Source organism: Pristiophorus japonicus, chromosome 8 (assembly GCF_044704955.1).
Source record: "Pristiophorus japonicus isolate sPriJap1 chromosome 8, sPriJap1.hap1, whole genome shotgun sequence".
Taxonomy (NCBI): Eukaryota; Metazoa; Chordata; class Chondrichthyes; family Pristiophoridae; genus Pristiophorus; species Pristiophorus japonicus.
Genome location: NC_091984.1, coordinates 25,774,455 through 25,787,562, shown reverse-complemented (window position 1 = coordinate 25,787,562; position 13,108 = coordinate 25,774,455). Strand labels below are relative to the sequence as shown.

Below are 13,108 nucleotides of genomic sequence, written 5' to 3'. Positions count from 1 at the left end.
AATCTCCTTCAAGATATATTCTCATTAGTTTTCCACCCTTACTGCGACTTTCAAATCCACATTCCAGAGTCGGTTTTCTTGTCTATTCCTGCTGAAACAAGGCCCCGACTTGGTTTGCCTCATCTGATTTTTGATTTGTACAGTTTTAATGTCTACTAATGACCTCAGGATCATTGGAGCATTACCCAATTTAGTGAGGGAGTCCGCTGAATTGTAGCTGCCAGAGATGACCAGGATCTCAGAGGTTGGTCAGGCTTGGATTTCCCATAGTGTTTCCTTATTATTTTGTTTGGGGTAGAGGATATGGAGAATTCCTATGTCACAACTATCTTAAAAGCAAACCGCGGGTTAGCAGCAAGATCTTCACCAATCTGTTGCCATCTTTATCAGTGCATCACATGATTTTAAAACTTCCCTTTTATTCAGTCTTTTCTCGCCTTCCTTATCTTTATTTTTCCTTGCAGTCCTTTTCTCTACCTTGCAGTTCTGCCCTAGTTTGACACTGACTGACCAAAGCCAACTTGGTATGCTCCCATCAGAGACGCCACACCAGAGCTCAATTGTAATCCCTCCCCAGTTACATACTCAGGCTGACCTTGATATCCATTTTGACCCCAAGCTGATTTTCAAACCATGACATCATATCCATCAAGATCACATATTTCCACCTTAGTGTTGTTTGCCGCTGACCCTAGCCATTCCCAAAGACAGTTCAAACTCCTTATCCTTATTTATAAATTCCTCTATTGACCCATCTCTGCAACCTCTTCCTACCTACCAGCTTGCACACTCCACATTTAAGACTGCAGCAAACTCTGCTCCACCCCCCCATCCCTGTTCCAGCAGCAATGGAATCTTGAACATTCACCCGCCCCTGTACTCAAATTCTCTTCTAAAACTCTTCCACCTTGCTATATTTCACTTGATGTTATACTAGGTTATAAAAAAGGTACAGGACTATGGCTCCTGCCTTCCCCCCCACCCCCCGCCACGTACAGTTTACATTATATAAAGATTCAGAATGCTTGCCACTTCATTTCCACCCCCCCCCTTCTCCAACAGAAAGAGCAAGTTATAAATAAAAGGAGAGAAGTGTCCAATTGATTACCTGATTCTTTTCTTCCTTTGCCATTCCCTCCTCTTTTGTGAGCAACCACTGGAAGTTCTATTTCCTCTTGTGGCATTTGAGCCACCTTCTGTCGAAAAAGCTTCTCCAATGTTTGTGCCATTAGAACTATGTCATCACCTGGCTATAAACAGATTAGTTATATCTTTTATCAACATAAAAAAAATTCATGCAATTCCAAAAAAGGTGTAATAACATACCCGATTATACACGTAACAGTTGGTAAACATGGTATTTAAATCTTCTATACACTCCATAGCTTTAAAGTAATATTTGGTTTCCAAGCGTTTTTTGATTGTACCTAAATCCATTGGGTTCTTGGTTATCTGATAATAATCCTGTGGAAAAACAAAACCAGACTGAGAAGCAGCATATAGATGGAGCCATGATATATTTAGAAAAAAAACCCTAATTTCACAAATTAGTTACTAGTTTTAATTACCTTCATCAAATCATTTCACCCATGCAGGAGTATTTGAAACATCTCTTTAAAAAATGTACACTGTTTACAACAATTCCACACATAAAGAGCAAAGTGTATGCTCAGTCTTTCCCCTCCTCAGCCTTGATGCTTATCATTATACTTTATATCCAAAATAATGGGTGACAAAAAAGAACCAAAATTTAAAAGTTGGAGTTACTAGAACATTTTAATCTTCCATTAGGACAAATTGGGAGATTTTAAAAAAGGTATTTATTGGATAAACAATGCAGTAGATGTATTGTACATGTATGTGCAGAAGGCATTCAATGAGGCAGATTACAAAAATTGAGTATAGCATGAGGAAATATAGCAGCATGGATAGAAAGTTGATTAAAAACAAATATTTTAAGGTCAATGTGTGTTGCTCATATTTCAGAGGAGCTGCAAGTGGTGTACCACAAAGGTACGGCTGGATCTACTTTTCTTCTCTGTATATTCAGATGATTGAGTCATGAAGTGCAATTTTGAAATTTGCCGAAGACACAGTGGAGCTAGGTTGGCAAACAGCCAAGATGACTGCAAAATATTTTGAGAAAACAGATTATGTGCAGACAGAGAGAAGGTGCCACTTGATGTGGATACGGTCAAGGTATATTTCAAGGAAAAACAAGGCATATACTCAATGGTAAGATGAACTAAGATGTTGGGGTTCAAATAAATTATTCCCAGAAAGTGCATGCACAGGCAGATAAAACCATAAAAATGGCCAGCAGCTTTTGGGTTTTATAAAATAGGGGTATAGAATACAAGAGTAAACTAGCATGATAAATTTGTACAAAAGAATACTTTGTATTGTTTTGAGTTTCCCATTATAGAAAAATTTACTAGTAATCCAGAACGCTAAATTCAAATTCCACCAAGGCAGTTTTGAGAATTTATATTGTTTTTTTTTAAATATAAAAGCTGAAAATAAAGTTGGTGCCAGTAATAGCGACCATGAAGCCATTGGATTGTAGTAAAATCCAACTGGTTCACTGATGTCCTTTGGAAAAGGAAACCTGCCGTCCTTACCCAGTCTGGCCTACGCATGACTCATGTCCCACACCAACATTGATTCGAAACTACCCTCTGAAAAATAGAAACATAGAAAATAGGTGCAGGAGTAGGCCATTCAGCCCTTCAAGCCTGCACCACCATTCAATATCATGGCTGATCATTCACCTCAGTACCCCTTTTCCTGCTTTCTCTCCATACCCCTTGATCCCTTGAGCCATAAGGGCCGTATCTAACTCCCTCTTGAATATATCCAATGAGTTGGCATCAACAACTCTCTGCGGTAGGGAATTCCACAGGTTCACAACTCTGAGTGAAGAAGTTTCTCCTTATCTCGGTCCTAAATGGCTTACCCCTTATCCTTAGACTATGTTCCCTGGTTCTGGACTTCCAACATCGGAAACATTCTTCCTGCATCTAACCTGTCCAGTCCCATCAGAATTTTATATGTTTCTATGAGATCCCCACTCATCCTTCTAAACTCCAGTGAATACAAGACCAGTCGATCCAGTCTCTCCTCTATGTCAGTTCTGCCATCCTGGGAATCAGTCCGGTGAACCTTTGCTACACTCCCTCAATAGCAAGAATGTCCTTCCTCAGATTAGGGGACCAAAACTGAACACAATATTCCAGCGAGGCCTCACCAAGGCCCTGTACAACTGCAGTAAGACCTCCCTGCTCCTATACTCAAATCCCCTAGCTATGAAGGCCAACATACCATTTGCCGCCTTCACCGCCTGTTGTACCTGCATGTCAACTTTCAATGACTGATGTACTACGACACCCAGGTCTCGTTGCACCTCCCCTTTTCCTAATCTTCCGCCATTCAGATAATATTCTGCCTTCGTGTTTTTGCCACCAAAGTGGATAACCTCACATTTATCCACATTATACTGCATCTGCCATGCGTTTGCCCACTCACCTAACCTGTCCAAGTCACACTGCGGCCTCTTAGCTTCCCCCTCACAGCTCACACCGCCAACCAGCTTAGTGTCATCTGCAAACTTGGGAGATATTACTCAATTCCTTCATCTAAATCATTAATGTATATTGTAAATAGCTGGGGTCCCAGCACTGAGCCTTGCAACACCCCACTTGTCACTGCCTAGTTACAAACGCTTCAAGAACTTTAAGACAGTTCCTGGTAACAGCAAGGAATGCAAGGCAATCGAGATGGTGCTCGGAGGACTTTGTTTACACATCTTTTTAAACTAAAACTTACTAGATCAATTTTTTAATTAAAAGAAATCTATTTTAGCACTGACAAGCAAGATTCTGGACTAAGAGTTCCCCCTCTCCTCGTTGCGTTAACTATATCAATTACAGGGACCCACGCCATACAGTCCAGAACAGCTCCAAATACAAACTGAATGAATGAAGGTCACTAGACCATTTATTAAGCAGTTCTAGGGCAACTATTGGACCGTGGGCAGAGTCTCGAAAAATGCTTTTCCATAGTCCCCTCTGTAGAAGTACTTCATATTCACACCAATATTAGTTTAGAGATCACTGATCACAAAAATCAATACCACCATCTTCAAAAAGTGAGCATTTTGCAGAAAGTTTCATTAGAAAATAGGCAGAAATCGCATCAAAACGCAATGACGACGTAATTGTGAGTTACTCAAATGACCAATCACAACTGCAGTATGTTAGTACTGCGAAATCAGCCAATCACAATCTCTGTACTAGATTGATTAGAGTCAGTGACTGCATGCCCCGAAACAATGGCATGCTGCATGCACACAGTTGCAGGAGCCAAAGGCAACATCATTTATTTTTCAGCCTCTAGCTGGATAACATTTTTCATGTGTTCATCAGTGTCATTGAAAAGTTTAGATCTGGAGCTGGTTATTGCACCAGAAAGACTCAACAATCTCACATTTGATTGGATATCATCGGCACTGCTACATGTGTTTCACTGATAAATCCAAGATCAACAGAGCCAAGAAGCAAAAAAAGGGAAAATCAGAACTATGAACTTGAGTACACGTGATTTTACAGTATTTCCTGGAAAACTGTCAATCTACACTTATATTCAACTTTTCGTTCCTTAGTTCAATGGTTATGCCATTTGACACGTTACATTTCGTGGGCCTGCTTTAGCCCCATATACTTATTTCTGTGTAGACTAACTGGTCATGACAAGCACAAACACAGCAAAGTAGCCTTGCAAGCCATTCAGTTGGATCAAATCGCGACTACAGCGGTTCAAGGCGGCCCGCCACCATCTTCTCAGGGCAACTAGGGATGGGCAATAAATAAAGTAGTCTTGTCAACTAGGCCCACATCAAGAATTCTTTTTTTTTAAATATAAAAAGATATAAAAGCCACAGAGAACAGTGTAGATTGACCAAGATGACGACAAGCATAGGAAACTATAATTACAAGGAGAGACTTCAGGTACTGGGACTAGTTCCACTGGAGCAGAGAAGGCTAAAATAAAAGTCGATGTAAATTATGTTTTTTTTCCCCAATGATGATGAGTTTTGATAAGAGTACATAGGGAAAAGTCCATTCTTTCTGGCTGGTGAGTCAGTGACAAGAGGTCATCAATTTAAAATAGACTAAGTGATGAGTGATGAGGAGGAGTGTGTGTTATGCAGAGATTGGAACATGGAATGCAGGTCACTGCTTGAAGGCAGAATCCACTACATATTATAAAGGGAAAACTGGATAAACATTTGAAGCAGAGGATTACACAGGGCTATGGGGAGAAAGTGAGGCAGTGGTATTAGTTTTAGATTACTGTTGCAAAGATACAATGGGCCGAATGGTCTCCTTCCATGGTGTAAATGACTGTGGTTCTAGTTGTCCACCCTTTTCCAAAGATCTAGAAGTCAGCAGTAAACCCCCAAACTTTTCTAATACTGGAATCGGGTCTATACTCACTGAGCTACCCTTTTACAAAAAACAACCCCACTCAGCCCCAAGTGAATATTCTCTCCACTGAAGCCAGCACGTAGGAATAATGGCATAACCCATAGTAGCAATGCTGAAAGTGGGTAACCAGATGCAAAGTTCTTATATGCACAACATTAAAGTATTTACTACATTGGCATTTGCTGCCATTGTTACTCATGTTTCTGTTACACTAAGACAAGCTGCCCATACAACAAAATCAATTCACATTTTCTTGTCGGACACATCTTAAAAATTTGGGCCTCAGCCTCCCATCAGAATTTATAAATCTGATCTGCACTGTGTCAATTACTGCTGCTGCTAAACAATTGCAGTGTAATTAAATACACTATACGTTCTAAATCAGATAAAATACAATTCTTACAGGCAAATTGAGCTTCACAGCATCAACAGGTTGTTGGAATGGCCATGCAAAATGGTGCTTCCATAAAGTTTGAACCACCACTTTCTGCAAGTACTGCAGCTGATTGGTCATGCGGCTAGGTTTCTTTGGATTGCGATATTCTGGTGGCCGCGGATTCACAATTGTACGTTCGTGCTGGGGTCTTTTTTCTACAGACGATGTCATTTCGAATTTCAACCTTCTTGTGCTCAGCCAACAGAGTTTTCCTTTCCTTTCAATGTTCTTGACAGATAATTAATCCCATTGTGGCTTCTTGGTGTAACCTGTTAAATAGGAATATACCTTAGAAAAGATTGCTCTTTTTACTTCAATTTATATATCAAATCTTTTACCTCAGCTATCAAAGAATTCAGACTGCATATAACATTTTTAGGGATAACAAGTGCCATTGGATGCAAACAAGCCCAAGCAAAAGATGCAATTGATGCCAATGATGAAAATGCGGAGATACAATTGAGCGAGGCATCTTAGCATTGTCCCTTCTGGGGAAGCAGACATCACGTCATACTTTCAAAAGGTGGAATTTTGCAAGTGCTGGAAAGGAGAGTTTGCTACAGATGAATGATGGTGGCCAGACAGCAAATTGGCTTCATCCAAGAATGCAGTAGGGAAGGAGAGTACAAGTTCACTGCAGCCCTGCCTAGTATAAGCAACATGGAAGACCATTTTTCTCTGCTCAACAGCTTAAATCGAATAGGGTATCTACTATTTCAGGTTAAAATGGTATTCAGTGATCAAAGCCCATAACACATTAGTCTCTTCCATGGAAAGATTAGAAAAGCTGGGATTGTTCTTGGAGCAGAGAAGGCCAAGGGAAGATTTTATAGAGGTGCTCAACATTATGAAGGGCTTTGATAAGTAAATAAGGAGAAACGGTTTCCTCTGTGAGAAAGGTCAATAACCAGAGGGCACAGATTTAAGATAATTGACAAAAGAAACACAGGGCTGGGTTTGGGGGGGTGGGGAGGGGGGGAGGGAGGGAACTTTAATTTAAAAAAATTAAAACTTAAAAAAAATGGTAATTGGTGGATAAATTTCATGTTACTGTGCAATTTTTTTAAATTTATTTTGTTTAAACCATTATTATGGACATTAGAAATTGGAGGGAGAAAAGTAAATATTTATTTTTCAAAAAGATTGAGAAATTTATAGGAAATGGGTATGCTGCAGGACACACATTAAAGCAGTGGTTGTTGTGGCGGCAATATGCAGCACCTGTAACGTTGAAAGTCTCACCACAGCATCGACCAGTGTCATAAGTAATTGTAACAAATGTGGATATTCATGAGATTCTCCATTAGAACTGGTTTTCCCATGTACCAAATGTAATTAATTAAGCCGAGTGTGTATTTCTCCGCATCCTAATTAGAGTTTAAAAAAAATAAAAATAAAAGCAGCTAAGCTTTGAAAGCAAAATCTGATCACTTGTATTTTGTTGGTAGTTAGAAAACGCACATATTCAAATTACTGAACATGAGGCACACACGAGGGAGAGCAAGTCAAAGACAAGACAGAAATATATTTCCAGGAACCAATCCTAAATGCCCAATTTAAATGTTGTTTTGTAGAGAGCTCTTGGAATGTTACAACATCAATGCTGCTCGACCTGGGACACTCACATCCCATGCACAAACAATTGCCCTCTCTCTCCCCTTACAACTAAGGAACTGCAGAAATCCATCAGCCAGCCAAACCCCACATTTCACCCAACACAAGGTTGCACCTCCATGGTGCCAAACTCCATCAAACCATGACCGAATCCCAGGACTGTGCCCCCAGCACAGGACCTCTGTACTAGTGCTATCAAACTGCAGCTAAACCCCTTACCCTACCTGAACAAGGATTTACCATGTTTCACCTGTACATGGAAGATAACTTATGTCTGTGATGTGCTTATGAATGACTCCACGAGGCAATGTGTTGTACTTAAACTGTAGTGACCTTGGTTCTTTATTCCAAACTCAAGTGCTGTGCAAGCATGATTTATAGCCTTTTATACAGGGCACTGCCACCAGGGCAGGAAACCCCCGGTCTCCACCAGTTGCACTCTCTAGTGGTGCCAGCATGTATGTACACGGTGTGAACTTTATTGATAGTACATCAGGTAAACAAGCCTCCATCTATTACAATCTCACAGTGACTACACACAGAGTACATCCATAGTCAGCATATACAACAATAACCAACTAATTCAGAATTAACTGTGGGAATAGAAATTTTTGAAAAAGGTTCTCCTCTAATGTGTAATGTTTCAGCACCATATCCAAATCCAGTAGCTGATGTTGAAGGCAACTTAAGAAATGGGAAGACAGACTTACATTTATACAGCACCTTTCACAAGCACCGGACGTCTCAAAGCGCTTTACAGCCAATGAAGTACTTTGAGTGTAGTCACTGTTGTAAAGGGAAGCCTTCTCTTCCTCTGAAAAGATAGGAAAGATAATTCAAAATGCTACAAAATACTGTGAGCAACTGAGGATGAAGGGCACAATGGGATTGTTCTGCTTCTGATGATTGTTTTAGGTGGGGCACCAGGTAAGCTGCACTTTTAACATGTACAGGCTTTCCACAGCCATGGATTGAACCACTTGTATATCATTGTGTATTGTATTTAATTTACTGAGCAGCTCAGTACAAAGCCCAGAACTGTGCCAAGAACCTTCAACAAAAGGTGAATGCCCTCTGATCTGATGTAACTGGAGTTTTATGACAGCAAATGAAATTTCTGGTGTACAAAAGTTATTTTCTGCTTTGTTAAAAGTTATTGACCTCAAGGTTTAAGTCTTAACTGTTTTATCAGGGAACATCACGTAGCAGGGAGCAGAAAGTGTGTCAGTTAGCATTAGGAGATAATGAAGACTCTAAAGGCATCCAACGAGTCAGCATGCAAGATTAGAAATTGTGTCAGTTTGGTCATTTCAAACAACCTTCTTGGGCAAAGTTGGGATTTAAGAGCATGATTGTTTCTTACATTAGTCCAAAATTCAACATCATACTTGATTGGCATCTTTAAACAGTGAAGCTTCCCAGTATGCTTAATCCACTTCCAAAAAATATGAAGGGGGAAGGGGTAAACCTGGTGTTGGTTTAAATGTTCAGAGCTTGCTGACACGCGCAGAGATCTCTTCTGAACAGAATTGCAATTTGAGCCATGCTGTATAAACAAGGTCTCAAACCATTACTATAACAAGGTCCTGTTCTTGGTACCAGGTTGTAAAGCAGTCAAGTGTACTTCCGACAAGAAATGGGGAAAATGTCAGTAGATCAAGCTCTTGGACCTGAAAGTAGAATGTTAGCTGCCATTTTCTCGCTCAGATGAATCCATTTATTTAAAATTCCCATTTTCTACAAGATAAACCTGGTATATCATTGCTCTATTTCCTTCATCCCTGACCCAAAGGCTTTTTAAAAAAATTTGTGATTTTAAGCTTTAAAAACAGGTGAGAAACCACACCAAAAAACTTAAAAGCACGAACATAAAAAGAACTGCATATTGCTCTCAGATGGTTGAATGAATTGTATAAGCTGAATTTAAAAGCTTCACAATGTTGTGTACAGTGCTAAATTCTTGCAAGTAGACGACTACAAAGTAATGACTTAACCTGATGGAGAAAAAAACCATCAACACCAGTCTATTAAGGATTTGTTTTGGACTGTTTTACATAGAAACATAGAAAATAGGTGCAGAAGTAGGCCATTCGGCCCTTCGAGCCTGCACCACCATTCAATAAGATCATGGCTGATCATTCCCTCAGTAGCTCTTTCCTGCTTTCTCTCCATACCTCTTGATCCCTTTAGCCGTAAGGGCCATATCTAACTCCCTCTTGAATATATCCAATGAACTGGCATCAACAGCTCTCTGCGGTAGGGAATTCCACAGGTTAACAACTCTCTGGGTGAATAAGTTTCTCCTCATCTCTGTCCTAAATGGCTTACCCCTTATCCCAAGACTGTGTTCCCTGGTTCTGGACTTCCAACATTGGGAACATTCTTCCCGCATCTAACCTGTCCAGTCCCGTCAGAATCTTATACGTTTGTGAGATCCCCTCTCATCCTTCTAAACTCTCGTGTATAAAAGGCACAGTTGATCCAGTCTCTCCTCATATGTCAGTCGAGCCATCCCTGGAATCAGTCTGGTGAACCTTCGCTGCACTCCCTCAATAGCAAGAACATCCTTCCTCAGATTAGACCACCAAAATGGAACACAATATTCCAGGTGAGGTCACACCAAGGCCCTGTACAACTGCAGTAAGACCTCCCTACTCCTGTACTCAAATCCCCTAGCTATGAAGGCCAACTATGAAGGTCAACCATTTGCCTTCTACACAGCCTGCTGTACCTGCATGCCAACTTTCAATGACTGATGAACCATGACACCCAGGTCTCGTTGCACCTCCCCTTTTCCTAATCTGCCGCCATTCAGATAATATTCTGCCTTCGTGTTTTTGCCCCCAAAGTGGATAACCTCACATTTATCCACATTATACTGCATCTGCCATGCATTTGCCCACTCACCTAACCTGTACAAGTCACCCTGCAGCCTCTTAGCGTCCTCCTCATAGCTCACACCACCACCCAGTTTAGTGTCATCTACTGCAGAAAGGATTTGGAAGGGAGTTAACATTTGCATGTGAACATTTCAAACCAAAGTGGATGCACGTAAATTTCTGCTGATTGATGAACATTCCCAGCATCAAGGCATTGACCACACTCAATCAGCTCCGATGGACGGGCCACGTTGTCTGCATGCCCGATGCTAGACTCCAGAAACAAGCATTCTTCTCCAAGCTACGTCACGGCAGGTGGGCCCCGGGGGGGGGTGGTGGGGGGCAGAGTAAACGCTTCAACACCACCCTCAAAGCCTCCTTGAAAAAATTTAACATCCCCACAGACTCTTGGGAATCCCTGGCTCAAGACTGCTCAAAGTGGAGAAGCATCCGAGAAGATGCTGAACACTCAAGTCTCTTCGCCGGGAGCATGCGGAAGCCAAGTACAAACAATGGAAGGAGCGTACGACAAATCAAGCACCCCACCTACCAGTCCTTCCAACAACCATCAGCCCCACTTGTGACAGAGACTGTAGATCATGCATTGGTCTCAACAGATACTTCAGAACTCATTTTAGTGTGGAAGCAAGTCGTTCTCTACTCCGGGGAACTGCCCAAGAAGACACACTCTATGGGCCCAAGTTTCCACATGATTTGCGCCTGATTTTTAGGAGCAACTGGTGGAGAACGGACTATCTTAGAAATTGCAATTCTCCACACTTTTTTTTCTGCAGTTCTAGTCAGGTAGAACAGTTCTACTTTGGAACAGAATTTTTTCTTCAAAAGGGGGCGTGTCCGGCCACTGACGCCCGATTTGAAAGTTTCCACAGTGAAAACATACTCCAAACTAAAGTAGAATGGAGCAAGTGAAGATTTTTGTAGAACTGAAAAAACCTGTTCTACACATTAAAAAATCAGGCGCAGGTTACAAATTAGGCGTCCAGAACGAGGTGGAGGGGGGGAGGGAACACATTAAATTCTACAATAAATCCTTATTTATACTTCTACAAATAAATCCAACCCGAATAAACATTTATAAGCCAAGAAAAGATTAAATAAACCATCTTCCTACCTGTGTGAAAGTGCTTCAGCCAGGGAGAATTCTGCAGCCGTTCGTGCCGCTGAGTGGGAGGGAGGAAGAGGGAGAGGGAGAGGGAGAGGGAGAGGGAAAGAGGGTGTCGGGTCTAGTCCAGAGGCCGGGGGGGGGGGTGGGGTGGGGGGGTGGGGAGCGGGTGTCGGGTCTGGTCCAGAGGCAGGGGGGGGGAAGCGGGTGTCGGGTCTGGTCCAGAGGCAGGGGGGGGGGGGAAGCGGGTGTCGGGTCTGGTCCAGAGGCCGGGGGGGGGGGGGGGGGGGGGGAGGGAGAGCGGGTGTCGGGTCTGGTCCAGAGGCGGGGGGGGGGGGGGGGGGGGGGGGGGGGGGGGAGCGGGTGTCGGGTCTGGTCCAGAGGCGGGGGGGGGGGGGGGGGGGAGCGGGTGTCGGGTCTGGTCCAGAGGCGGGGGGGGGGGGGGGGGGGGGGGGGGGAGAGCGGGTGTCGGGTCTGGTCCAGAGGCCGGGGGGGGGGAGCGGGTGTCGGGTCTGGTCCAGAGGCAGGGGGGGGAAGCGGGTGTCGGGTCTGGTCCAGAGGCGGGGGGGGGGGGGGGGGGGGGGCGGGGAGCGAGGGTCGGGTCCGGGGGGGGGGGGGGGGGGGGGGGGGGGGGGGGGGAAAGCAGGAGCGGAGCCTTATTCACGCAGCCCCAGTGAGGCCATTGGGCCAGGGCTAGGGGCTGCGTGCTTCGGGCCCCTCCCACACAGTTCGGTGCCTGGAGCTACTGCACTTGCGTGCCCACTGTAGCACGCATGTGCAGAGGTCCCGGCACTGTTTTCAGCGCAGGGACCTGGCTCCGCCCCCCCACAGCTCGTGCTGGCTGCGCCGAGGGCCAGAGGACCTGCAAGTAGGTGGAGAATACCGAGGATTTTTTTAGGCGCGAAAAACGGGCGCCCAGCTCGGAGGGGCGCCCGTTTTTTTTCTTGTGGAAACTTGGGCCCATTGACCCAGAATTTATTCATCAATGGGCCAGGCATTTGAGGACCTGTATAAAACACCCTCGTTCCTGGAATTGGCATCTGCTAGACTATGTCATCGTCCGAGCGAGTGACCACAAGGACATCCGTATCACCCGCACCATGACAAGTGTTGATGACTGCTGGACTGACCACCGCCTAATCCGCTGTTATCTCCAACAACGTTGCCTCGAAATGCTGGCAGCAACAAACACTGCCGCAAAAAATAAAAATCAATCAACGCTGAAGCACTCAGCTAAAAAACCATAAATACATGCATTCTTGAATTGGAAACAGCATCACAACTCGAGAGAAAGAAAACAGATCTACAGGCAAATGAAGGCCGAGGTCCAACAAAAAAACCCGTGACCGAAAGAACAGATGGTGGGTGGAAAGAGCGCAGGCGATCCAGCAATTAGCCGACAATCATGATGCGTGGCATTTTTAGCTATGGCCAAAGCACTCAAGATCCAACCCCAGAGGGCTAAGAACAGAGAGGTACTCATCAGGGACATGGACAGTCAGTGCCCACTGGAGGGAGCACTTCAAAGATCTCCTTAACCAAGACTCTGTCTTTGACATGAGCATCCTCG

General features: G+C 43.6%; 1 protein-coding gene across 1 annotated transcript in view; it reads right to left on the bottom strand.

Moving 5' to 3' along the window:
• The window catches only part of LOC139268440 (bromodomain-containing protein 3-like), a 153,506-nt gene that overhangs the window by 109,074 nt on the left and 31,324 nt on the right, over positions 1-13,108 (bottom strand). The window contains exons 2-5 of the mRNA XM_070886594.1: positions 8,247-8,350; positions 5,890-6,191; positions 1,327-1,464; positions 1,109-1,250 (exon numbers count right to left, since the gene is read on the bottom strand). Of these exons, the coding sequence (XP_070742695.1) occupies positions 1,109-1,250; positions 1,327-1,464; positions 5,890-6,093 (484 nt within the window). The 5' untranslated portion in view covers positions 6,094-6,191; positions 8,247-8,350. The remainder of the gene's footprint in view (positions 1-1,108; positions 1,251-1,326; positions 1,465-5,889; positions 6,192-8,246; positions 8,351-13,108) is intronic.